At 38.8% G+C, this 26401-nt stretch overlaps 2 protein-coding genes across 2 annotated transcripts in view; both read left to right on the top strand.

Annotated features, from left to right (window-relative positions):
* The first annotated feature begins 398 nt into the window (after positions 1-398).
* Positions 399-1380, top strand: LOC143891015 (uncharacterized). The gene is made up of 2 exons (XM_077395675.1): positions 399-694; positions 1026-1380. The coding sequence occupies exons 1-2, from the start codon at positions 399-401 to the stop codon at positions 1378-1380; spliced, it is 651 nt and encodes a 216-aa protein (XP_077251790.1).
* Positions 1381-15372: 13992 nt separating this feature from the next.
* LOC143889883 (glucose-6-phosphate 1-dehydrogenase, chloroplastic-like) overlaps positions 15373-26401 on the top strand; it is a 34099-nt gene continuing 23070 nt past the window's right edge. The window contains exons 1-4 of the mRNA XM_077394274.1: positions 15373-15736; positions 16800-17020; positions 17156-17250; positions 17457-17571. Of these exons, the coding sequence (XP_077250389.1) occupies positions 15535-15736; positions 16800-17020; positions 17156-17250; positions 17457-17571 (633 nt within the window). The 5' untranslated portion in view covers positions 15373-15534. The remainder of the gene's footprint in view (positions 15737-16799; positions 17021-17155; positions 17251-17456; positions 17572-26401) is intronic.

Raw genomic sequence — 26401 nt, 5'->3', positions numbered from 1 at the left:
ATGAAGAATGCCAAGACCGAATTTCTTTTGAAGCAGTTTATTTCTCATGACTTGTTTGAGCACATCATTGGGTGTAAATCGGCGAGTGAGATTTGGACTACCCTTTATGGATTTTTAAACAAGAAGAATATGGCTCGTCTACAAATTTTGAAGAATGAATTGGCGAATACTAAACAAGGTGATCTCTCTATTTCTCAATTCTTTTTTAAGATAAAAAATCTTTGTTCGGAGATTTCTCTATTGGATCCGGAAGAGCCTATTTCGGAGGCATGAATGAAGCGGCATATTATTCATGAGTTGAAAAGAGAGTATATTCCTTATGTTACATCAATTCAAGGGTGGGATCGACAACCTTCTTTGAAAAGCTTCTTGCTTTACAAGAGTCTTTAGCTAGACAAATGGCGGGTTGTTCAATATCCGAGAGTGAAGGAGAAGCATTATTTTCAAGTAAAAAGAAGCCCTCCAACAAATACAAAGAGAAGAAAAATGTTCCAAATAAAGGTGGAGACGAAGGAGGATCATCCGTTATGGGTAATGGAAACCGAAAGGGTATCAAGTGTTACCGATGCGGTAAACTTGGGCATATACAAAATAATTGTAGTGTGAAATTGAAGGATAGCAATGTAGCCAAAAATGTTGATGATCGAAAAATGAAGAAGATTGGGGTAGATGTTTCATGGCGGAAACTACTACGGTGGGTGCTTTGGCATCCATCAATTTTGAGGATGATTGAATTGTCGATTCTGGTTGTGGGCATCATCTTACCGTCGACGAATCTAAGTTCTCAAAGTTTCGAAAATATGAAGGCAATGATGCTATCATCACGGCGGACAGCACCATACTTCTGGTAGAGAAAGAAGGGGTAATTACCATTGGTGGAACGAATGAGGATCCTATTACACTTAAGAGTGTGTTTCATGTTCCCGGCATGAAGAAGAATCTTTTCTCGGTAGCAAATGCGGTGGATGCGGGCAATTATGTTTTGTTCGGGCCTAAGGAGGTAAATTTCTTCTAAATATTTCAAGCTTGAAGGCAGATGTTGTCTACACCGGTAAGAGAGTTAAAGATTTGTTTGTTTTATCGGCTTCAACCTTATATGTTGATAAAATGAGTACCAATGATGGCGCTTCAATTTGGTATGCTAGATTGGGTCATATTAGCATGGATAAATTAAAGGTCATGGTGAATAAGAATCTAGTAAATGGGCTACCAAATTTAAATTCTTTTGGTGGTGGAAAGGTGTGTGAGAGTTGTCAATATAGTAAGGCACACTGTCTTCCATTTGACAAGTCTCTTTCAAGGTGCAAGGCTCCATTGGAGCTTATCCATAGTGATGTAATGGGACCTTATAGGGCACCTTCATTTTTCGGCTTCCGCTAAATGTTTGTTGATGATTTTACTAGATTCACTTGGGTGTATTTTATAAGGGAGAAATATGATGCATTGTCTAAGTTTGTTGAGTTCAAGAAGACCGTTGAAAGTGTGTTTCACAAGAAGATCAAGCGGTTGAGAACTAATAATGGTGAGGAGTTTACTTCCGATGGATTTTTTGCATTTTGTCGTGATCATGGTATACAAAGGGATCTCACTTGTGCCTATACGCCTCAACAAAATAGAGTTGTGGAGAGGAAGATTAGGCATCTTGTGGAAACTTGTAAAAGTTGGTTGCATGCAAAATGTCTTATGGGCGGAAGGTATGGCATGTGCAACTTATGTGAGTAATCGGGTGCCTCTTAATCCGATTAATATGAAGTCTCCTTATAAGTTGATGTTTGGGGTGAAGCCTAGTGTCAAGCATTTCAAGGTATTTGGTTCAATTTGCTATGTGCATATGCCGGATGAAAAGAGATTTAAGTTGGATGCTAAGGCGAAGAAGTGTATTTTCATTGGTTATGATGAAAGGAAGAAATGTTGGAAGTGTATGGATCCTACAACTCACAAGTGTATTGTTTCAAGAGATGTTGTGTTTGATGAAGTCTCTTCTTATTATGGTTTGAATGGTGGTTCCACTAATGGTGTGGGTGTAGCACCAAATGTTCCAATGGAATTTGGGTCTTCTTCTTCTTTGCCGATGGGGGAGCAAGGTGATAAGGGGAGTGATGTTGCATGTCATGTTCAAGAAGATGAGCAAAATGAAGAAACTAATGAAGAGGAATATAGCGCATCACATCCTAGAAGATCAAAAAGAAAGATTGTCAAGCCAACAAGGTATCGGGATGAAAACATGGTGAGCACTTATTCTTGTTTCCTTTCCGATCCATTTGATGACAATGAGCCTTTTTGTTTTAATGAAGCAAAAGGGGTGGGAGAATGGAAGGATGCCATGGATGAAGCGATGCATGCACTTGTGAAAAATGAGACTTGGGATCTTGTTCCTAAGCCTAAGAATGTGAACCTAGTTACATGTAAATGTAAATGGGTGTACAAATTGAAGCGGAAAGCGAATGGGAGTGTAGATAGATTCAAAGTAAGGTTGGTGGCTAGAGGATTCTCTCAAAAGTATGGAGATGATTATGAGGAGACCTTTAGTCCCGTTGCAAAGATGACTTCCGTTCGAGTTGTAATTTCATTGGCCGCTTGTCATGGTTGGAAATTGTTTCAACTTGATGTTAAGAATGCATTTTTGTATTGTGAGATTGAAAAAGACATCTACATGGAGCAACTACCGGGTTACAATTCAAGTGATCATCCAACTCATGTTTGCAAGCTCAAGAAAGCTCTTTATGGGTTGAAGCAAGCTCCAAGTGCGTGGTATGGTAAGATTGCCGAATATTTACAATTTTGCGGTTATTTTGCTTCTAACTTCAATTCTAGTTTATTTGTAAAGAAAGACAAAGGCTTGCTTGTCATTGTGTTTCTTTACGTCGACGACATGATAGTTACCGGCAACAATGATGTTGAGGTTGTAAATCTAAGGGATGAGCTATCTATTTCTTTTGAAATGAAGGACTTGGGAGAGCTAAGTCACTTTCTTGGTTTGGAGGTGGAAATTTTGAAGGATGGAGTGCTAGTTTCTCAAAAAGGTTATGTGGAGAAATTAGTTGGAAGATTTGGGATGAGTGGAAGTAAAAGATCCTCTTCTCCTCTTGATCCTAACATAAAGATAAGGCGGGGAGAAGGCCAGCTTCTTCCTGATGCACGGCCATATCGTGCTCTTGTGGGTAGTCTCATCTACTTGACTATCACAAGACCCGATATTTTTTTTTCCGTTGGGCTTGTTAGTCGCTATATGCAAGTGTGGACCCCAATCCGGGAGAGAGGTGGGGGACGAGCCCCCAGTGGCCTCTTGGATCATCCACACGTGAAGGAGAGCTCTACCAAGGAACTCTAAAAAACAAAACAAAACTCAGAGTCGCCATCCATGGTATACGGCCATGGATCCTAAACAAAATATACTTTGTATACCATGGATAACCAGAAATGAATGGGTTCGTGCCTGATTACGAATGGAGAAGGTCTGAAGAGCACCCCCAATTCGTCCGAGTGCAAGCACTTGGTCTCTTATGCCATTTATTATTAGATCCAAAGAATTTTGGGTAAAATCATATGAAATGGGAACAAATATCCTCAAGTGAACGTCTACCTAATCATGCATGACTCTGGGATGAAATAATAAGCATACATAAAGTAAGATAAAAAATATGTCACCTAATGACAACTAGGTTGTGAGTGACATGCCTAACTGGTGTCTAAGTTATGGTGAATATACGCATGCAAGCACAGCTAAAAGTATAGGATCTGTACATGAAAATAAGAAAACACAACAAAACACACAACATAATTCAACTCTATACACGACTCGATAAGACAAATCCTAAAACTCTAATGCAGGACTTGACTCGAACCAAGATGGCCGTCCATCCCAGCTGCTCTACGTATCCCGGCCTCGGGAAGAATCGGAGTCAACGTAGTTCGATGGCCTATTCTAAACTACAATGCCTAACCATCTAGAACCGCTATCCTAGACTCGATCCACTAGACTCGACTGATTTTTAAAGCTTTTTGTATCATTGCTTAAGTTCATGTGAATTGTAATTTTTAGGACTCTCTATATGCCCTAACTAATGCAAGTTTGTTAGCCTTAAGCTAATGCAGGTGGGCCCTATATCCTATGTGTATCCAGGCTATGCAACCTAATGAAAACCATGGGCTGACTATATGCTTCCTAGTCTAGCCATCGGTTCGACTAAATATCTAACCGATCGACTCGAGGCCTCCTAACTCTAGGGATACTCACACAACAGGACACACCATATCAATACAAATCAGGACACCTAACTCTAAAACACCCTAAACAGCTAGGACATACTCCTAACTCTAGGGGAAGATCTTTTCGAAAAGGTTTTGAAGAATTTTATATTTTTTGAAGGTTTAAAATGTTTATTTTTAAAAGGTTTGGCTGGACCTAAGATGTGAATCTCAAGCTGCACTACGTACCATATGGAAAGGGATCAAGCCAACGTAGTTCGGAACATATTCCCAGATAAAGACACTAAACAAGTACACAAGAGAGATTCACAAACAAGTAAACTAGCGTGCTCACAAACAGGTACACCAGCGTGGTCACAAACAAGTAAACTAGCATGATCACAAACAAATGAAACATCAATCAGATGAAACATGTCTAAAGAGAATATCTAAAAGACTTAGAAAGTCTTCTAAAATGAAGAGAAATGGATGCTACAGGACTTAAACAAGTCCTCCTAAAAGAGGGCTTAGGATGACTCCTTCATCGCCCTTACAATGATAAGGATTCTAAAAAAAATGATTAAAACATCTAAAAAATTGGGTAAGCCTATTAAACAAAAGAGGAGGTGCTATTAGGACCGAACAAGTCCTCTAAAGATGGGCTTGGGCTAACTCCTTCATCGCCCTTTGCAATGATGAAAGGCTTCTACTTTGAAACTAAGAAGGGTAACTATAACACTTCATAAGGTTGTCCTAGCTGAAATAAAGATCATTTTAATGACTATGGCTTCGACTACCTACACTTTAGAATGAATATAAAACCTGTCCTACAGAATACGCAAAATGCATTTATGGAATTCTTATATGTAGTCACGAGAACATCAATTCCACATAATTAATTAGCAAGGTCAATGTAATTTTAAACATGACAACTTAAAACTTTCATCATAGAAACAGGTAATGTAAATAATAGTATAAAAAAATGACAACATTATCACCAAATCCTGTTTCATAAAACATTACAATTACATCCCCTGTTTAGCTAAAATCAATAATGCCACCTACTCAGTAATATGTCTAAAATGTACACTGCCATGGTTTTGGACCCTTCATGTTCCGTATTAAGAATAAAAAAAAATCACTTATCACTATCATATTTATGAAGTTAAATGTCAACTCTAATATGGTAATAGGGTGTATAAAGCTAAAATTAAGGACTCGCAAACACCATAATAGCCTTAGCTGCTGTTAATGATTTATTTCTTGAACTCTTTTTAAAACCATATATTTAAAATAAAACAAAGCACTCTAAATTTCCACAAGTCTGCAAATAAGCTAGAAATATGTATAAACCTACAAAGAAAAGACTTTGGTATTATCCCTATCTGTCCATTTATACAGATACCATGACTTAATGAACAACGTTAATTCAATAACCTTGCAGGGAGATAGAAAATAATCACGGCCATAATGATTGCAGAGATTACAGGGTATATGTACCTTCAGGCTCATTTCTCATAGGTTCACCAAGATATAAAAAAAATTCAAAATCTGGATAAGAGAGTCATTTTCAACTGAAAGAGAGTGGTCCACTGATTTAGTATCATGGCCATTAGAATTTAAATTTTCAACCAACAAGGAGGGAAGGGTACCTGTCAGTTTCTTATGCATTAAAGGCTTCTCAATTTTACTCAACAGCCTATGCTATGCATTTAATGTGGGATTGACTTGAGAAATTTAAAGGATCAGACCCTTCAAAAGTAGACTAAGCTGACATTATGGGCTTGAAAGGTGCAAAAACTGGGGCTGAATCATGCGCTCGAACGGTGACTCAAACAGGGGCTGAACCATGAGCTGAATTATACAATCACTGGGACTGAATCATGGGCTGACTCGAATAGGGGCTCTTATCATCAAAGTATGCGTGAGGGTTACTATCATCAAAGGATTGGGGCTGCTATCATCAAAGACATGATGGTTAGAAAGCTTATCCGAGAAACATCAAATGAATGTAGAGTAAAAATTCAACAAAGATGGGAGTATGGTGAAATCAAATGGCTGCTAATACATTATTTCACTTCTCAAAAGGTCTTGTAAAGATGAAAAAAAAAAAAAGTTGGGCTGCACAATTGCCAAAATATAGTTGGGTTGATATTGTTTCCATAAGACACTAAGTCAGTTTAGTGTTAATATCTAAACATGGCTGCATGGCCTGCTCCAAAATATTCTGTCATAGACAAATACTTCTCTTGTCAATGAAATACCAACTAATTAATATGCCCATTCAGCTATCCTAAGAGCAGTTATACCAACATTCTCCAAATATCTACTCAATATCTTGTCAAAAGATAATTATAATTGGTAACAACATTCACACCTTAAACAATTATTGCCAAACAGGTTGAAGTAAACTCATGACCATATGCTCTTTCTCTATTCCAAAAAAAAAAAAAAAAGCTTTGATACCTCTAACAGTTTTTTACATAATACTTATTTGACAGACTAGATATCCCAACAAAAGAAATTTCTAACAGATAATTCAAAACTCTTTCATATTATGTCCATTCACCCCCTGATAAGTGCTTAAAACAAAAGGGATCCCAATTCCTTCTATTGCCAGTTCAAGAAATATTCATGATAAAGGGCAAAAAAAAAAAATTAACGAAACATCCCCAGTGTATCCCTATCCATGTTATGATCATTACTTAACAAATAATTAAAATTAAAGCATGTAAAAAAAAATTATCAAGTTCTATGTACACACTGTGATTTTATTACTCTATATAGCAAATGATACACTTAGATAGGATTTATACATGATCTGATACTGTTATACATATGAATACACTAAATCGAATGCATTAGCTCATTCTTAAAAACTGCATATGGTAAATCTGCTATATAAACACATCAAAATGACAATTTATAATAACAAATTTTAAACAGAAATCATCAATTAAAGCCACTATGATGCACAAAACTTTATAAAGTAGAATAAAATCAACAAAAAAATTACCTATTGTTGCAATTCTTGCTCAAGTTGAGGCGATTCGCGCTGAAGCTCCACAGAACAATAAATTTACCTTGTTTCCTTACTGATCTAGAGTACATGCATCATTTTCTTCCTCGATTTCTTAGCTCTCGATCTCTCCATCTTTAATCTCAGATCTGAATTTCTTCTTCCAACGAGAATACGACAGATTTGAAAAAATGAAGTAGCTTAAAGAAATAAGACTAGCCGGAGCATAGGAGTTGGCCGGAACAAATGGAGTCCACCGATGCTTTGTTGATCGGATCTAGTGATTATCAAGGTAGAAGACAGCAGATCAGAGGCTGGCAGGAATTTTGGCCGGAACTTGAGAGATGGTGGATGAGATGGGTTTATAGGGTAGAAAAGGTGAAAAATAAGGTTCTTGATGGGGGGTTTGAGGATAGTAGTAGGTGGAGATGGAGATGATGTCGGTGGAGAAGAAGATGGGGAACAAAGGATCTAGGGTTTGGAAGAAGAAAGGGTTTGAATCTAGGGTTTTTTTTTAGAAAGAAAATGGAGATCGCTATAGTGTAGACGAGGGTGAAAGAAACAATAAATGATACGATGATAGTGAGATCGGAGCCGGAGCTCGGGTTTGTCGGAATCCGGCCGGAGTCTTGCCGGGGAAGAAGAATTTTAGGAGAAACCCTAATCGCCTCTCTCTCTATCCTCTCTGAGATTTTTTTTAGAAATGAAGTCCCCTCCCCCTTTCAAGAATGATGATTTTTTTTTTTAATAGAAAAGAATGGGTGTTGATATTAACACTACCACTTGATGGGCGCACCATATGCGCGAAAACTTGATAAGCGCACAACACATTTGCGTCTTTTCTGCCCCTGGCCGCGACCCCTCAAGGATAATTCACCCCCCTTTTCGGGTTTACACTACGGACACTCTCCCATCTCGTTCGCTAGGCAAACGCGCTCGGAATTCGACGAAATTTTGTAGGGACCTAGATGGGATCCTAAGCTAGCTTAGTATGAAATTTGAGGTCCTAATTCATTCATTTGACTGGGTATATATTTACGCAAAGCCAATTAGTGCTCGGTCAAAATGGGGTGTCTACAGCAAACGCCACATAAACCACACTTGGAAGCGGCAAAGAGAATTTTGAAGTATGTGAATTCTACCATTGACTTTGGATTGCATTACAAGAAAGGAGTTGATTTTGTATTGAATGGATTTACCGATGCCGATTATAGAGGGGACTTGGATGTTCGAAGATCTACTTCCAGTTATGTGTTTTTGTGTGGATCGACGGGTGTTTCTTGGTGTAGTAAGAAACAAGACTCAGTGTCTCTTTCAACAACGAAAACGGAATATAATGCCCGTCGCTCTTGCCTCTCAAGAATGTGTTTGGTTGCGGCGGTTGATTGAAGATGTTCATTTACCAATTCACAAGGCGACAACTATTCTTGGTAACAACTAAAGTGCGCTCAAACTTGCCACAAAATCCTGTTTGTCATGCAAGAACAAAGCATATTGAGATCGAGCATCATTTCATCCGTGAAAATGTGTTAGATGGTACAATTGGTGTAGCGGAAGTGATGAGCAAAGAGAACATTCCCGACATCTTTACCAAGTCACTTTCCAAATGACCATTTGAGCTACTCAGGGGTAAACTTGGAGTAGTTTTCAAAAAATCACTTTAAGGGGGAGTGTTAAATTTTAAAGTGTATTTTTTGGAACCCCATTTTGTTTTAGCTTTGTTTATTTTATTTTATTTTGAGAGATGTAGTGAAGGCAAATATGTATTCTTGTGTCCGTGGGCATGTTGGTCATTTTCCCTAACTTGCACATTTGTGAACCACACATGTTTGCTCCATCTTTTCCCACTACCCACCTATTTCAAATTCAAACCTTACTTGGAACTCCAACCCACCACTTCCCTAAGCATTAAAAACACTACTTTTTCATACCTACTACCACCTACCAAAGCTATTACCTCTCTACTTTCCTTTGACTAAGCATATTTACTCTTTTGTGTAGAAATTCTCCACTATCTTCCTAAACTTCCATTGAAGCCATTGAAGCTTTCTTGTGTGCAAGCTAGTGTTTAAAGAAAAGGCCAACTTTTTCACATTTTGTCTATGTATTGAAGCTTTCTTCTTTATCTTGTAGTGTTGTTCTTTCTATCATATATTGAAGCACATCTCTTTTGGGCATTGTTCTTCTTCTACTTTGGTTGTTCATCTTGTGCTAGTGTAAACTTTGGTTTCACTATTTGAGAAGAGAATTTTCCGGTGTTGCGAATTCCATCTTTCTCTTTACTTGCAACCTATCACAAAAATTTAATACTTGTGTAAAAAGAGACCAAACCACAACTACAAATACAAAACGAAGAAGCAAATTAATCCTATGTAAACAGATAACATTCAACACTTTCAACCTCCAAAAAGGGGAAAATGTGACACAATTTAGCTGTCAAATTCCCTGTCTGTTCCCTTCAAAAGTGACATAATTAACAATGCACTATGAGATTTTACAAGCAATAAATTAAAAAAAAATACAAATCGAAGCAATTCGGTCCAATATACCCGCTGAGCACCCTAAGCCATCACCCATGTTAATCCCCTCGTTGGGTAATCTACGAAACAATCAATTACTCCAAAAGCTTAAGCTGTTGGAGAAGGCGCTATTTAATCTTTTATACTTTAACACTCCCCCTCACGTGTGGCCCCTTTTTGTATGGTTGGTCTACATGTGGCCCCTCTTTTGGGTTTGGCCATTGCATGTGGATTTTTACTATCAAGGAAGTTTGAACTCGATACCTTTAGCTCTGATACCTAGTGAAACTCCAATTACTCCAAAAGCTTAAGTTGTTAGAGAAGACGTTATTTAATCTTTTATAAACTACTAACCTGGCCATAGATTCATTTAGCCAGAATAAATTCTTTGCTTCATTACTACCTTTCAATGGAACTAAGAAATTAAGGCTTACACTTGTGGGCAGATTCCTTTTTGCCGAGAGGAAATGATATTGCTTATAAAGGGTACCCAATGGAATGAAAAACGAAAAGAAGATCTAGAAAGATAAGAAAAATGCTTACCTGGTCGGACTCCCTAGTGATGAACTGATGATAAGAGTCAAATTCTTATGATTGGGTATCGCTACATTAATAGGGACTTCAGACCTGCTACGCAGGAGATTAACTAAATGAATAGGACAAAATTTGGTACGAGATGACCGTTCTCTGCAGAAAATGTGAGCCCCCAAATTGCGCAGCTAAGAATATGAATGTCATACGTAGTGACACCACTGTGGCACATGCTGGAAACCACGTACTTAAACTTTGGGAAATATTATTCACACCCCTCTATTTTGATAATGACACTCTATACTTTATTAACCATCCTTTTATTAGCGGGAATCACAACAGCCTTTAAAAGCTAACTAGAAAAAGTGTGTCAAGAATAAATTACATTATTGAAAGAAGGGAGGGCAGATATGTTCCCGTAAATTCTTTCTCCTTTTCTTTTAAATTATAAGTTATTTTTCCAGATTTCTTACAAATTTAAGCTGAACATAGTACTTAGATTGGTGAGTGAAGAAAAAAATAAAAAATAAATCAGGTAGATGCCCAGTTCACCAACCCCGACCCGCAAAGCCCATTTCTCGAATTTCCATCATTTCTATGTTAAAAAAATGGGAAGCAACTCGGAATCGATTCCGACAATTCTCATTATCACATTTCGACCGGTTTAATCAGGGGAGAATGTGCTGTGGAAGAAACCCATATTGTAAATAAGAATGCGGATATGTTCCCTAAACAGAGTAGCGGAGCCAGGATTTATGCATAAGGGGGCAAGCTTATGTAGGCTTATACATAAGGGGGGCAGGCCTTCAAATTTTAAAGGGGGCTGGGCCCAATTGAGTTGGGCCTATTAACGATTTGGCCCAACTCAACAGGGGCAACTGCCCCCTTATGCTACATGTAGCTCCGCCCCTGCCTAGACACATAAAGGGTTTCATCATGGATCCGAACCGTCCATCTAATGGGCTTCCATGTGGATGATCCAATGTGGGCGCATCAGATCAATAGTCGAAATCAATGATCAGACCATTCATAACCATAATCTATATGATATAAATAAGTTGCATTGTATAATTTTTTAATCATTTTTATAATTTTTTTTTATGTTTGTTTTTCCCATTTTTTTCGATAAATGAACTAGCCCATTTTTCACCAACATTTTTGGTGGGATGTCACTCAGATTGCATCCTCGAGAGTTGCGCGTGTTATTATCTATATATTATTATATTTAATTTTCTTCTTACACTTCTAAAGCATATTATAAAAATCTTAATTTTCCGTGGTTGTTAAGCTGCCATTCTAGCATGGAAAAATACATTTTAAGCATGCTATGTAAAATAATAGAAAATTATATTAATCTTGGATGATTTACACTAAGCACAAGGAGTGTTTTTATAGAACACTCAAATGATAAACATAGCAAGAGAATAAGATAATTATGGAAAGACACTATCATAATCTAATTCACTTGCCTAATCTAACCCAACCAACCAATATAGCCTAATCAAATCAAATCTTCTAATCTCATAATATTTGATCTTGATTTGATTTCATTCTCTAATATCCTATTTACAAGCCATTGTGAATTAAATCAACAAATAGCCCATGTAAGATTATCAAGGCTTCTCACTATCATCACGGCACTGAAATCAAACCCACAATGAGGACCACCATGTGGAGTTCTTCGTCCCTCTTAGACGTAACTCTCACAACATTGAGATAACAGACTAGATTCAATCTTACGCGTAAAAGATAAAATATAAGGGCATCCAAATGCATCCAATGGTCTAGATCATGCCACACTAATTAATATGTAGTTAATCCTACTCTGGCAAGATTATATTTTTCTTGTGTCAATGTGTGCATATATGAGAGAGACGGAGAGGAGAGAGAAATATGGGCCATTGAACAAATTGACCAAATGTCTTTCTTGTGAAGGATAATTTGCTCTAGGTTAATCCTTTTTTCATAGTGCCAAGTATTTCTTATAGTGTTTCTTCTTGAGTTGTTATATGATGCATGCACATTTATTCACTGGGATTTGCTAGGCAATTTTGCAAAAAGCCATTTCGCGGCTCACTTTTGCATGAGAGAACAGTCAAATCATAGAAGACTTTGTTTTATTCATTTAATTCATATGAGGCGGCTTTTCCCTCATGCAAAAGTGAGCTGCGAAATGGCTTTCTGCAAAATTGCCAAGCTAAGTCCATATTTCCTTGTTACATGATTCAATCCATTTATTTGTTAGGCCTTGATATGGATGAGCCATAGTTGAAAAGTCCTCTACTAATAAATGGTTTTAATTAAGCCTCCAATAATTCGAGACCTTTTAATGGATGGTTAGATAATAAAAATGCGACGACCAATGACCGGCGACCGGTGACCCACATTCATCAAGAAGGCCCCACAAATAATATGACTAAATAGTTTGATAATGGATATTTTTCTGAGGCCATCCATAATCAGGACAGCATGATAAGGCCCTATTTGTTTTGGATTTTGAGTCCGGCCAGAACTAATTCTTGGCAAAGTTGAGCATTTGGTTTGAAGTGCAAAATTGATTTTGAATTCAAATCAATTTTAAATCCCAGCAATGTGTATTTTTGCTAGGAGTGCAACTTGGGTCGGGTCGGGTTGAGCATTTGCCAAAAATGAATTGAAATCAGCCCCACCGATTTTAAGGTAAAAGCTCAACCCGAATTCCAAAAAATCGACCCGAGTTGCACCCCTAATTTTTGCTGTGATATGGTAGAATCAAATTTGGAGATTCGATTAGACAACTGAGAAGCAAATGCTCTTGTTTGCCTAGAATTGGTTTTCGAGTCAAGATAGATTCTCAGAATCCACAACAAACAAGGCCTAAGTGGTCTGGACCATTGAACAATTGGCCCTTGTGTCTGTACTTTCCTACAACAGTTTCTCTTTGTAATGGCTGTCCATATATTGGTTAGAAAATAATATTTTACCTCATTTTCTAATATTTACACCCTACTTTTGTTTGTCTTTTCGTTAAATTAAATGATTGATTTCTTCCTCCTTTTCTAAAAATGAAGTTAAAAAACGTTGAAATGCTAGGAAGGGGGAGTGGAAGTAGCATCTCCCATATTGGTTGGTCTAACATGCATTTAGGGATTTGCTAGGGACCATTGGCATTTCACGGCTGGTTGCTGCCTGTGAGAGCAGCCACCTTAGATGAATTAAATGAATAAGACAAAATCTACTGAAAAGTGAGCCTGTGTGGCTGCTCTTACATGCAACAGCTAGCCACGAAATGCCTTTCTAAGGTCACCAGCAAATCTCATGTGTTTATATATACATATTTAGTGATTAGCTAGGGACTATTATATATAAGGCATTTCACCGAGCGTCTGTTGCATGAGAGAGCAGGCACATAGGCTCACTTTTCAACAGATTTTGTCATTAGTCATGAGGTGGCTGCTCTCTCATGCAACAGATGTTACGTGAAATGGCTTTTGCGATGGTGCCTAGCAAATCCCACATATTCATATAAATTATATGCGGTATGCGGTATGTATTGACATCACTACCGGTATGCGGTATGTATTGACATCACTACGTATCCAATGTTATTAAACTGGAATGAATGGTTGTCTTGTATATATGATGGTTTTCGAGTCTGCTTTTGTGTTTATATATTCTAGCATTTCTTGAAAGTTTCATCTTAAAATTTTATCATTTGCATATGATTTCATATGTTTCCGTAATTTTATAACATATCTACTGAAATTTTCAACCCAAACTATAACATTTCTATTTCCGTGACGACCAAAGCCAAAATTTAAAACCTTGGTTTTGCTTGAGGTTTCATGTGATTCTCATTCCCAACTTGGGACCTAGCAAAAATCCTCCAAGTACCCCCTCAATAAAATCGATTTTGTAAGATAGTGTAGACGGTGGGCCAACTGACCCTCGTACTCTTAATAAAGTCATAAATAAAATCTATGTTAAGTATCATATCTCTCAAGGGCCCACCGTACCTGCTCTCTCGTAGCCCCTTTTTACTATTTATATATTTAAAGAGGTGTAAAATAAAGAATGGAGGGTTATTGTTAAAATAAAGAAGTGCAAATATCATTTACAAATAAAAAAAGAATTTTTTAAGGGAGTTAGCTCAAGTGCCTTGTATTAGTTTCCCTCAATATATAATTAAAGCAATGTAAAACAAAGAGTGGAGGGTTATTATTAAAAAAAGGGAGCTGTAAAATAAATAATGGATGATTATTATTTAAATTAAGGTGTGTGCAAATATCATTTACAAATAATGAATTTTTAAAGGTTAAGGGTGTTAAACCAACTGACCAAGTGGCTTGTGATAGTTTCCCTCAGTATATAATGGGATTTGCTAGGGACCATTACCGAAGGCCACTGAGTATTCACACTACCATGTTTTAATAATTGCACAAATCCAGCTTGTCTTTTCTTTTATAATTAGCTCCTTACACATTTTTGGGAACTGAAATAACTTATAATAGTTGTTTAAATAAACCTTTTCAAAAAATAGTTGTTTAAATAATAAAAGACAAGATGATTTAGTAAATTTATCAAAACATGGTAGTGCCAACATCAATAGCCCTAAAGAAATGTAAAATGAAAGAGTGGAGGGTTCTATATTATTAAAACCAAGGTGTTAAATTTCGGTCTTCACCGAAACCGAAATTTCAGCCAAAATCCCAAAATTTAGGTCAAAATTCTATAGAAGCCATTGAAATGTCGGATTTTCCCCCCGAAATTTTGGCCGAAATTTCGGTAAATTCTAATGAAATTACGTAAAGAAATAAAAAAAAAGGCGATGATAGTTTCAACCCCCCACCCAAAATTATGCATGCGCTGGCCTTATAACATGATTTGACGTCAAAAAAACGTTAGGGGGGGGGGGGGGGGGGGGGGGGTGTGTGTGTGGCGTGAAAATATCGTCTCCCTAAAAAAGATATGTTTTATCAAAATTTCAACCGAAATTTTGACCAAAATTTGTTACGTTTTGGGGATTTCGGTTTCGGTCACACACTCCCTCCCGGCTCCCCCCCCAAAGCGCATGTTAGCATTACCCACTGTCTCTACTAAAGTACTAAACGTCGTTCAAACACTAGCCGTATAAAAACCCTCTCTCTTGTCTCCTCTCTCTCAAAACAGAGAATAAATAGCCTTTCGGGGATTTCAAGGGACCCTCACGATGATTCCAATGTTCTCTCACTTTCTTCAAATCTTTCTTCTGTATTAGACCTGAAACCCTCTACTGTTAATACTATACACCTAAGAAAGATGGCCTTTTCTTCCCCAAATTGCCCTTCTTCTTCTTCTTCCCACTTTACCCTTTTTTCATCTTCTTCTCTATCGAAGCACCAACGTATACAGCCTTGTTCAATTATTTTCTCTCACAGTCTCTCTCCCAAAAGATTTCTCACGAGGGTCTCCTTCAAATCCCCCAAAAATCCACATCTAGATGTCATTTGCATGCAAGATGGTTAGTTTTTCCTCTTCTTCTTGTTTTGGGTTACATAGATTTCCCTCTTTTTTTGCTTTTTTTTTTCCCTTGATTGGTTTACTAATTTTTTCAAATTTTTAGCTGCTTTATTTTGCAATTTCTGTTAGTTTTTATATGGGTTGTCTTATTATCTGCTTAATTTTCTGTGTTCTATATGATTTTTCAATTTGTGTTAGTTTTTATATGGGTTGTCTTATTATCTGCTTAATTTTATTTGCGTTCTGTATGATTTTTAATTTGTGTTAGTTTTTGTACATGGGTTGTCTTATTATCTATTTAATTTGCTTTGTGTGTTCTATATGATGTTTCAGTTTGTGTTAGTTTTTTTCTATGGGTCGTCTTATTATCTGTTTAATTTGCTTTGTGTGTTCTATATGATTTTTCAATTTTTGTTAGTTTTTTTTTATATGGGTTGTGTTATTATCTGTTTAATTTGCTCTGTGTGTTCTCTATGATTTTTCAATTTTTGTTAGTTTTTATATGGGTTGTCCTATTATCTGTTTAATTTGCGTCTGTGTTCTATATGATTTTTCAATTTGTGTTAGTTTTTCCCTTTCAGCTTCTCAAGTTGTTCTTTTTCATTTGGCATATGGATTATTTTTCTCTATTAGCCTTTACTAAATTGTCAATTTGTTTTATTTTTGAGCCATAACAGAAATGTTATCGAGAGGATAAGAGGAATACAAAGAAAAGGGAGGAGTTATCACAACAAACAGAAACACCAAAATAATCACAAATACAGAAAATAAAGAAAATACCAGCACTATATTTCGTTCTTTTCTTTTCTGGGTTCACTTTATTTTTCCTTTAGATTTTTTATTATTAATTTTTCTATTTCTGTTCTGTCTCTTTTTTGAGCTGCTCAATTGTTGTTTTTCAGGCCTCATACGCATTCAGTTTATTTATAATTTCAATATTCTGAATTTTAATTTCCTTTCATTTTCTTGTATCAGCGTGTATCATCTTGAGAATATTCCTTTCTGTAAGATTGATTCTTCCTTCTTCTTTTTTTCCCAAAATCTAAATGGGAACTTTGCTATAGGTGCGGTTGTTGTGCCTGCAAAGGAAACTCCTTCGAAGAAATTGAAGGATGGGTTGTTGCCAATTCCGTCATTGGAGGAAAGTAATGATGTGGCTGGTTTTAATTCTAATGAAAAGGAGTCCACCATTAGCATTACTGTGGTTGGAGCGTCGGGGGACCTTGCCAAGAAGAAGATATTTCCGGCCCTGTTCGCACTTTACTATGAAGATTGCCTCCCTAAGGTCTGGTTCAGCCAAGTTTCAATACCACTTTTTCCCCATTTCATCCAATTTACTTTTTTGGTTTGGCTTAAATGGTATGTATCTATTTTATGATGAATTTTGAATGCAAGAGATATAATAAATTGTGGGTTGCAGCATTTTACAATTTTTGGTTATGCTCGGAGTAAGATGACAGATGCTGAATTAAGAAACATGATTAGCAAAACCCTTACATGCAGAATCGACAAAAGGTAATTGCTTCTTTCAAGTTACATCTTGCTCTAAAGTTCATGTTTCATATTCATATATTTGATTATGGGATTGATAATTTAATAATATTCTTTCCTATTACTTTTCTGGTTATGAATTTAGTGTTGATTTCGTTTGGGGTTTTTGGGGGTTATGGAACTTGTATTCTTTCTCTTACTGCTATCTGTGGGCTGTGCCGACTTTTCAGGGAGAACTGTAGTGACAAGATGGATCAGTTTCTGGCAAGATGCTTCTACCATTCAGGTCAGTATGATTCTGAGGAGAGTTTTTTGGAGCTAGACAAGAAGCTGAAGGAGCATGAGGTAATGTTAATTTGCTTAAATTGTAAGCTTTATTGGTTTCTTTCTTCCTTCTGTTTGAGCGTTTCTACTAATGCATCTGGGAACAATTTTCGCATGTGGATGTTACACTGTTAATAATGTTTGAAGTATAATGCTTGTAAACATATGAGCACAACTTATTTTGTATATTAGGATAATATAAAAAGAAAAAGTCTTGTGAAAAGCCTTTCTTTTATGCTTTGTTTGGTTGCATAAAAGCTCGGCAGCTGTCGGAATTTGGTTTGGATTTGGGCATGCCATTCCACGTTTGGTTGCCAAAATCCATTGGACTCCCTTTGATTCCCATGGATGTCTCTCATGTAATAATGGCTTGTCTCTTTCTAGGGAATGATGCTCTCTCTCTTTCTCTCTCTCCTCTCTCCCTATATTGGTAATGACACTCCTACTTTTTCTCCTACTCTCCGAGTATATGCCGCACAACCAAACACTGTTACACGATTTTCCGAGGTAATTCTAGGCAAATCAAAATGATTGTCTCTTCACTTTGACTTCCTATTCCACTACTCTCCGAGCCACCCCAAGCAACCAAACAAAGCATTAGAGTTAAGGGATCACATTATTCCTACCCCTCTGCCCCAAATTTTAGCTTTGAATTAGGCTTGCATTGCTTTGATGCAATTAAGCAAGTTCTTTATGGCCAAACATGTAAAAAAAATTGGGAATGTGCACCTCAAGGTGAGGCATGTCATTACATGACTCAAGTCAAGCACATAATACAGGAAGCAAGCTGGCTTATCTTGCATTTATGTCAAGCCTTAAGCATACATCTTGGAAGAGGCATACATCTTCAACCTTAATTTTAGCGTACTGTGTTTAAGGATCTATGAGTGTTTTCTGTAATGAAGTAACTCCTGATTATAGGTAAAGGATGTTAGAATGTATGCCCTAAAAGCCAGTGTTTGATGCATTGAGTCATAATTATTAATAATATCATCATTTCATGACATCCATGGGTACTTATATTGGAATGTGTGTGACGGGCTCATTAACACACATTTGTCCTTAGGTAGCATCGTAGGAGGTGTCATGCTCATGGATTCACAGATCCTATGGAGCGGGGAGATATGGCACTCCGTTTTCTTTGCAGACCTAAAAGGATCCTGGTTGGGGTTGAGGCTGGACACCTCCTCCTGTACACAACCAGCATCAGATCTTGCCTCCATACACGAATTGGGGTGACTTATCTCGGTCACTGGGGTAGGGGACCCTAAGCAAGGTAGAATGGGTGCTTTGAATGGTTCGTGCACTGAATAGGATCTTTTCTAGAATAGCTTGTGGACAGAAAAATTGGATAAAGCTATTCTACTCAAACAGGACCCTTATATGTCCTTCGACCTGAGGAGTCATATTGATCTGTGGGCCCACTCTGTGATTTTGGTCTATCTCAAAGTAGTTCCTAGTTAGGGATTTCTTACGGATAGTGCTGGGTCATAGGGTGACCCTCGAGGTCAATAGGGATACCCAACAAGGAATCCTCTACCTCTTTAATTAGAGGAAAGTCATTTACAGTTTCAGTCTTAGTTTATGCCTCTGAAAATACCTGGCCAGGTGATTTGATAAATAGTTTGTCAAAATGTTTTCAAATTATATAAGATATATTTTCGGAAGAATTTACAAATGCATTTGTGGGCCCGAGCTACTAGACTGAAAGGTATACCATTGGGTGGGCCCAGGGGGTACTAAGTGTCCACCCCCCGTAGTGCCCAACCCAGTAAATGAAGAGTGGAGGTAGGACATACGTATATGATACGATTATGGGTATTAGATGATCTGACGGTCATCTTCAGGGTAATGTCCTGGTGGGGGCCACTTACCTAATTGCGACCGTGGTTGCTACATGGCATAGTCGCAGTGGGGCCCATCATGGGTTCCGCAGGATAGGCCGTCGGATCCCTGCGTCGATCCCACTCATTACTTGCTTGTCCCATAAGGATCGTTGGATGATCCGGGATCTGGATTTTATCTTTTGAACGGACGGATATGATCACCTATATGAGATATAGGGAGGAGGAGCACCAAATCATATGGTGCGCACACCCACACAAGTGCAACTTGTTAAAATAAGTGGAAATGTTTTATATGGTGACCAACACAATACCTTTGTTTCCACCATTGTTAAAATAAGTGGAAATGTATGGTGACCGACACAACACCTTTGTTTCCACCCTTGTTACAATAAGTGGAAATGTTTTATATAGTGACCATGAGTTTTTTATGTTATCCATGGATATTTTATGTTAAGGGAGAATTCATATATGGTGTGTAGGAACAGCATTATCACCACAACATAAAATATTCATGTTAGGTGACCGACACAGCATTACCACCATTGAAATAGGTGGAAGTGTTCACTTCTATAGAAAAGAGCAATAGATTAGCAAGCAAGTATGACTGCTGAAAATTGTTTTAGAAGAATTGGAGAAGAGTTCTCTAGCCCTCCTTAAGTCCGATCAATAACCGAGAATCCGCCAATTCAACTTCCGGAGTCCGCACCTTTGAGAAGGGTGAGCCGACCAAGCGAGGAGTAAATCTTGCAGAGATTGTCGGTTGGGCAATCACAACACCTTTGTAAAGTATTCTTGTACTTCTGAATTTTTATTCCTAACCAATAGCATCTAGTAACTAGGTCCGTGGGATTGCGGAAATCAGGCCGAAATTTTTGTTTTACTAGTTTCAAGGCTTCCGCTGCGCCTCTTCGACCGGCTCTCGCATTACAGTGGTATCAGAGCCCTTAGTTACTTAGATGGGATGTTCCAGCAACCAAAGATAGATCATGTTTACCGGTGAGCCCGGAGCCCATTCCCGGCTATCCGAGGTTGCGGAACATCAAGACAATGCATGTTTTAGAAACATTGGCTCAAAGTAGATCTTTGATTCTTGCACGATGGAATTTTGGTGATCAGATGGAATCATGGAATTTTATATATTGTTAGAAATCCAATGATCCCAATAATGCCAAAATCCATCAGCCGGGTCAAAGTTTATGGTAGAAACAAGATCAGCCCATAAACGGAATAAGTGCAGACTTGTGCACTGTCCGATTCTTGAGGTTTTCTTATTTCTCCAACCACTGATGGATCCTAAAAGCAATCTAAAATGTTTTTTAATAATTCTGATTATTAAATACTAAATATGATTGCATGATCAAATTTTTATTGTTGATGGTGGAACATGCATGAGATGCATGTTGTTGTTTATAAGTTCTGTTATGGTTTGTGCATGGTGAAAAGTTGGGCATAAAAGGACATGGACCTCAGCCAATGTATGAGATACATGGCATTTTTTTTATTTATTTAACTGTAATAAGTCCTTAGGCGGTTATGAAAATAACCGGTTTCCCAAGGATCATATATTGATGTATTGAATTCTTTAGGCTAGAATTTGAGGTTTAAGATTCATGATTTGATGTACTGGACGCGGGATGCGAGCCGGTAGGCAATCGATGGTTGGGACTATCTTCTAGCGAGAGACGCACCGCGATGGGATCGTTGATGCTACAACCGGAGATGGTGCAGCCACATATAAAAAAAATTTATTTTTATTTTGGCTTCATATTATGGAACTTGTTGTGTGATTAGATCACACGAGTCCTATGGAAATCCGCCCTAAGGTCGGGTGGATTTTCCCAATTCGATTGGAGGATGCCCATGATCACCACTCGGTTTGACATCTTGGACAATGGGGCTGCTGTTTTTATCATGGTTAGTGGGAGTGCCCTCCTAATCCAAGATGCTGAACCGAGAAGCACTTTATTTATGTTGTATGTTGTGTATTGCTGAGATGGATGTATGGTTTGGTTTATCTCTCGAAAATACCCTCAAATTTAATATTAAGTTGTAGAATGGGATTCATTAAAAAGGAATGTTCTCATGGCCTTCCGCAGCCATCATTTAGTTGGCTAGTTAAAAGGATGTGCGGTCATATGCCAAAGCAGAACCCGCACCTTTTGTTTAGCTAGTGCAACCATCTGATTCTCATTGAGATATGGAAAATGTAGGGAATGTAATGGTCATATGCCAAAGCAGAAGCCAATTATAATTCCTTGCATGTTTCCTAGGCAGTGGGTTTGACTTAAACGAGCAAAGGATGTTGATGCCCAAAGGATAAATACATCGCAATGCTCGTAGGCCGTATTATATTGGAGATCGTATGTAACAGGATGGATTAGAGGAATCCGCTCATTCAGGGCAAGTATGGTCTAGAATAAAGTCGAGGGCCAATGTTGCATGGATGGGCTTCCAATGCCCATTGGAGAAAAAGTGTTTTTCTCTTGATCCTTGGGGTAGAGGGTCCCTTGGATGTAATGTTCAATGGGTAGTACCATCGAGTTTAAAAACCCAAAACTGATGGATATATGTCATGATAATGAACTAATGTGGAAACTTGCTAATTTTTGCCTCATTCCTTTGCATGTAGATTTAAGAAATGGCCTCTTTCAACCCCTTAGCTAGAATCCTTGAGGATAATAAATTGTCCGGTCCTAATTATGTGGACTGGAAGAGAAATCTCACGATAGTACTGAGAGCAGCCAAGGTGTATTATGTTCTGACCACGGTGGCACCAAAAGTGCCAGATGACAATGCCACTAACGAGGAAAAAGGAAAATATAACAAGTGGCTTGAGGATGATGATATGGCCAAATGTTATATCTTGGCTTCGATGACCAACGTGCTACAACATCAGCACCAAGGGTTGCCGACGGCTACGGATATGATGGCCAACATCAAGGAGATGTTTGGGGAGCAGAATCGCACTGCTAGGTTCATCACAATGAAGAGCTTAGTGTCCACCGAGATGGTGGAGGGCACACCCGTCAGGGAACACATGCTCAAGATGATGGGCTTCCTAAATGAGCTTGATGTGTTGGGTGCCTTCTTTGATGCCGAGTCCCAAATAGACATAATTCTGGCATCCCTTCCTCAACCCTTTGATACGTTTGTGTTGAATTACAACATGAACAAGTTGGAGGTTACGTTGTCAGAATTACTGAACATGCTTCAGTCGGCAGAGGATCTCCTTAAAAGGAACCGGAAATCAGCCTTCGTTGTCGAGGGAAATGTTCCCAAGGCGCCCAAGCCAAAAGGCAAGGGTAATAAGAGGAAAGGCATGGGTTCCAAGAAACATACTCCTAAAGTGGTCAAGAACAAGGGTGGCTTTAAGAAGAAAAAGTCACAAGGCAACGATGGATGCTTCCACTGCGGTAAGACAGGGCACTGGAAGCGAAACTGCAGGTCATACCTGGAGAGCCTGAAGAAGGGCAAACCTTCAGAAGGTAAGTTTGAAAGTTTCGTTGCTGAAACCAATATGATTGGTCCTGTTTTCTCGTGGTGTGTGGATACTGGTGCGACCTCACACATCTGCAATGTGTTGCAGGGATTCAGGGAAACTAGAAGACTGACTGATGGCGAGCTGTACCTACAAGTCGGAACGGATGCAACAGTTGCAGTCCAGGCTGTAGGAGATTTTAAGTTATCATTCTCTAGTGGTAGTAGTTTACTTCTTAATGACTGTCTTTATGTACCTTCGATCAGGAGAAACTTGATTTCTGTTTCTAAGTTGATTTCAGATGGATACTCTGTGTTTTTTAATAAAAATGTTTTAATAAAGAATGGAAATTCCTTGATAACTGAAGGTACAATAATTGATGGTCTATATATACTAAATGCCTTAGAGAATGTTAACTTCACTGAGAGTATAACGGTTGCAAATACCAAAACTCTAAAAAGGGTTAGGGACACTGCTAATCCGACCTATCTTTGGCATCTTCGACTAGGTCACATTAACCTAGAGCGGATCACTAAGTTGGTTAAGGATGGCCCATTGGATTCAATCCAAGTGGAGCCCTTCCCAACTTGTGAACCGTGTCTGCAAGGTAAAATGACCAAGGTTCCCTTTAAGAGCAAGAGTGGAAGAACTAGAGATTTATTGGAGTTGATTCACACTGACGTGTGTGGACCCTTTTCTCATGAGACGAGAGGTGGTTTTATCTATTTCGTGACATTTACGGATGACCATTCTAGGTATGGATACCTATACCTAATGCGACGTAAGTCTGAGACCCTTGAAAAGTTCAAGGAGTTCAAGAATGAAGTAGAGAACCAATTGGGTAAAACCATTAAGGCTCTTCGCTCTGATAGGGGCGGAGAATACCTCTCTACCGAGTTTAGGGACTACCTGCGAGAAAGTGGAATAATCTCTCAGTGGACTCCACCTGCAACACCACAGCATAACGGTGTTGCAGAAAGGAGGAATCGAACCTTGTTAGATATGGTTCGGAGTATGATGAGCTTCGCCAGCACACCATTGTTTCTTTGGGGCTATGCCTTAGAAACAACGCTCTATGTCCTCAACCGAGTTCCTTCAAAGTCAGTGCCGACCACTCCATATGAGATATGGGCGGGTAGGAAACCCTCATTGAATCATATAAAGATATGGGGATGTCCTGCCCATGTGAAAAAGATAGGCACTGATAAGTTGGCAACTAGGACCTATAGGTGTGTATTTATTGGGTATCCCAAAGAGACGAAGGGTTATTTATTTTATAACCCAGGCGAACAAACTTGTTTTGTAAGCCGGAATGCCGTATTCCTCGAGAAAGAGTTCCTCCTAAATACAGGAAAGAGGGATAGGATTGCCTTGGAAGAGCAATCTGATAATCCAATAGAAATAACACATGAGGACACTGAGCAGGAACCCACATTACCTATTCCGACACTCCGACGTAGTACGAGGGAGATCAGGCTACCTAGTAGATTTGTCCATCTTGGAGAAGTTTACAGTATGGTCTCTGATAGAGTCGAGATAGATCCCCATAACTACCAAGAAGCGATGTCAGACATCGATGCGCAAAATTGGCTAGATGCAATGAAATCTGAAATGGACTCGATGTATTCCAATAGGGTCTGGACTCTAGTAGATCCACTGGAGGGTGTAAAGCCCATTGGATGCAAATGGATCTATAAGAGGAAGAAGGGCCCGGATGGAAAGGTGGAGACCTTCAAAGCACGACTAGTGGCAAAGGGCTATAGTCAAAAGGCTGGCATTGACTATGAGGAAACCTTCTCACCAGTGGCCATGCTAAAGTCCATTCGGATATTGTTAGCAATAGCAGCATATTATGATTATGAGATCTGGCAGATGGGCGTCAAAACCGCTTTTCTGAATGGAAACATTCAGGAAGACATTTACATGATCCAGCCCGAGGGTTTTGAGGCTGTCGGAGATGGTAATCGAAAAGTGTGCAAGCTGCAGAAATCCATTTATGGATTGAAGCAGGCGTCCCGTAGTTGGAACCTCCGTTTTGATGAGGCAGTCAAAGAGTTTGGCTTTTCTCAAAACATGGACGAGGCTTGTGTATACAAGAAGGTCAGTGGGAGTGCAGTTACTTTCTTAGTACTATACGTTGATGATATACTACTCATTGGAAATGATGTAGGGATGCTTTCGAGCACAAAGATATGGTTGTCCAACCACTTTGCCATGAAAGACTTGGGAGAAGCGTCCTATATACTTGGCCTTAAAGTGTTTAGGGACAGGAAGGATAGGTTGCTTGGACTTTCACAGGAAAGCTATATCGATAAGATATTAGCTCGGTTCAGCATGATGGACTCTAAGCAGGGGTTAATACCTTTTCGGCATGGAGTCAAGCTTTCCAAGAAGATGTCTCCCAAGACATCTGACGAAAAGCAGAAAATGAGCATCACTCCCTATGCATCAGCTGTGGGTAGTTTGATGTATGCCATGCTATGCACTAGGCCAGATATTTGTTACTCCGTGAGTGTGGTTAGCAAATACCAGGCCGACCCAGGTCTAGAGCACTGGACGGCAGTGAAACATATTCTTAAGTACCTCAAGAGGACAAAGCATTCTTGTTTAGTCTATGGTGGGAATGATTTGATCGTTTCAGGATATACCGACTCAGATTTTCAATCTGATGTTGATGACATGAAATCTTCCTCGGGTTTCGTGTTTACTTTAGCAAATGGGGCGGTGAGTTGGAGGAGCTGCAAGCAAGATACCACAGCGGATTCCACAACTGAAGCGGAGTACATTGCTGCGTGTGATGCGGCAAAGGAAGCAGTATGGCTGCGGAAGTTCTTGGGTGAACTCGGAGTTGTTTCCTCAGTTGAGAGGCCCATCATGTTGTATTGTGATAACAACGGGGCCATAGCACAAGCAAAGGAACCCCGATCTCACCAGAAGTCAAAGCACGTCCTTCGGAAGTATCACGTGATACGTGAGATCATCAGTAGAGGAGATGTAGCCATTGAGAAGATAGCTTCAGCGGATAACATGGCGGATCCCTTGACCAAGGCCCTCACACAAAGAGTGTTTGAGAAGCACCTAGAGGGTATGGGTCTAAGATACATGCACAACTGGTTTTGAGTGCAAGTGAGAGATTGTTAGAATGTATGCCCTAAAAGCCAGTGTTTGATTCATTGAGTCATAATTATTAATAATATCATCATTTCATGACATCCTTGGGTACTTATATTGGAATGTGTGTGACGGGCTCATTAACACACATTTGTCCTTAGGTAGCATCGTAGGAGGTGTCATGCTCATGGATTCACAGATCCTATGGAGCGGGGAGATATGGCACTCTGTTTTCTTTGCAGACCTAAAAGGTTCCTGGTTGGGGTTGAGGCTGGACACCTCCTCCTGTACACAACCAGCATCAGATCTTGCCTCCATACACGAATTGGGGTGACTTATCTCGGTCACTGGGGTAGGGGACCCTAAGCAAGGTAGAATGGGTCCTTTGAATGGTTCGTGCACTGAATATGATCTT

The sequence above is a fragment of the Tasmannia lanceolata genome, unplaced genomic scaffold (assembly GCF_043159265.1).
Source record: "Tasmannia lanceolata isolate RefF3 unplaced genomic scaffold, GAP_Taslan_0.1 ptg000013l, whole genome shotgun sequence".
Taxonomy (NCBI): domain Eukaryota; kingdom Viridiplantae; phylum Streptophyta; class Magnoliopsida; order Canellales; family Winteraceae; genus Tasmannia; species Tasmannia lanceolata.
The sequence above is the reverse complement of the archived record's forward strand: the minus strand, read 5'-3'. Positions and strand labels throughout refer to the sequence as shown.

Coding starts and splice junctions, on each gene's coding strand:
- LOC143891015 (XM_077395675.1), top strand. CDS start 399: ATGGCGGGTTGTTCAATATCCGAGAGTGAAGGAGAAGCATTATTTTCA. Junction 695..1,025: donor TCATGGCGGAAACTACTACG/GTGGGTGCTTTG, acceptor AAATATTTCAAG/CTTGAAGGCAGATGTTGTCT.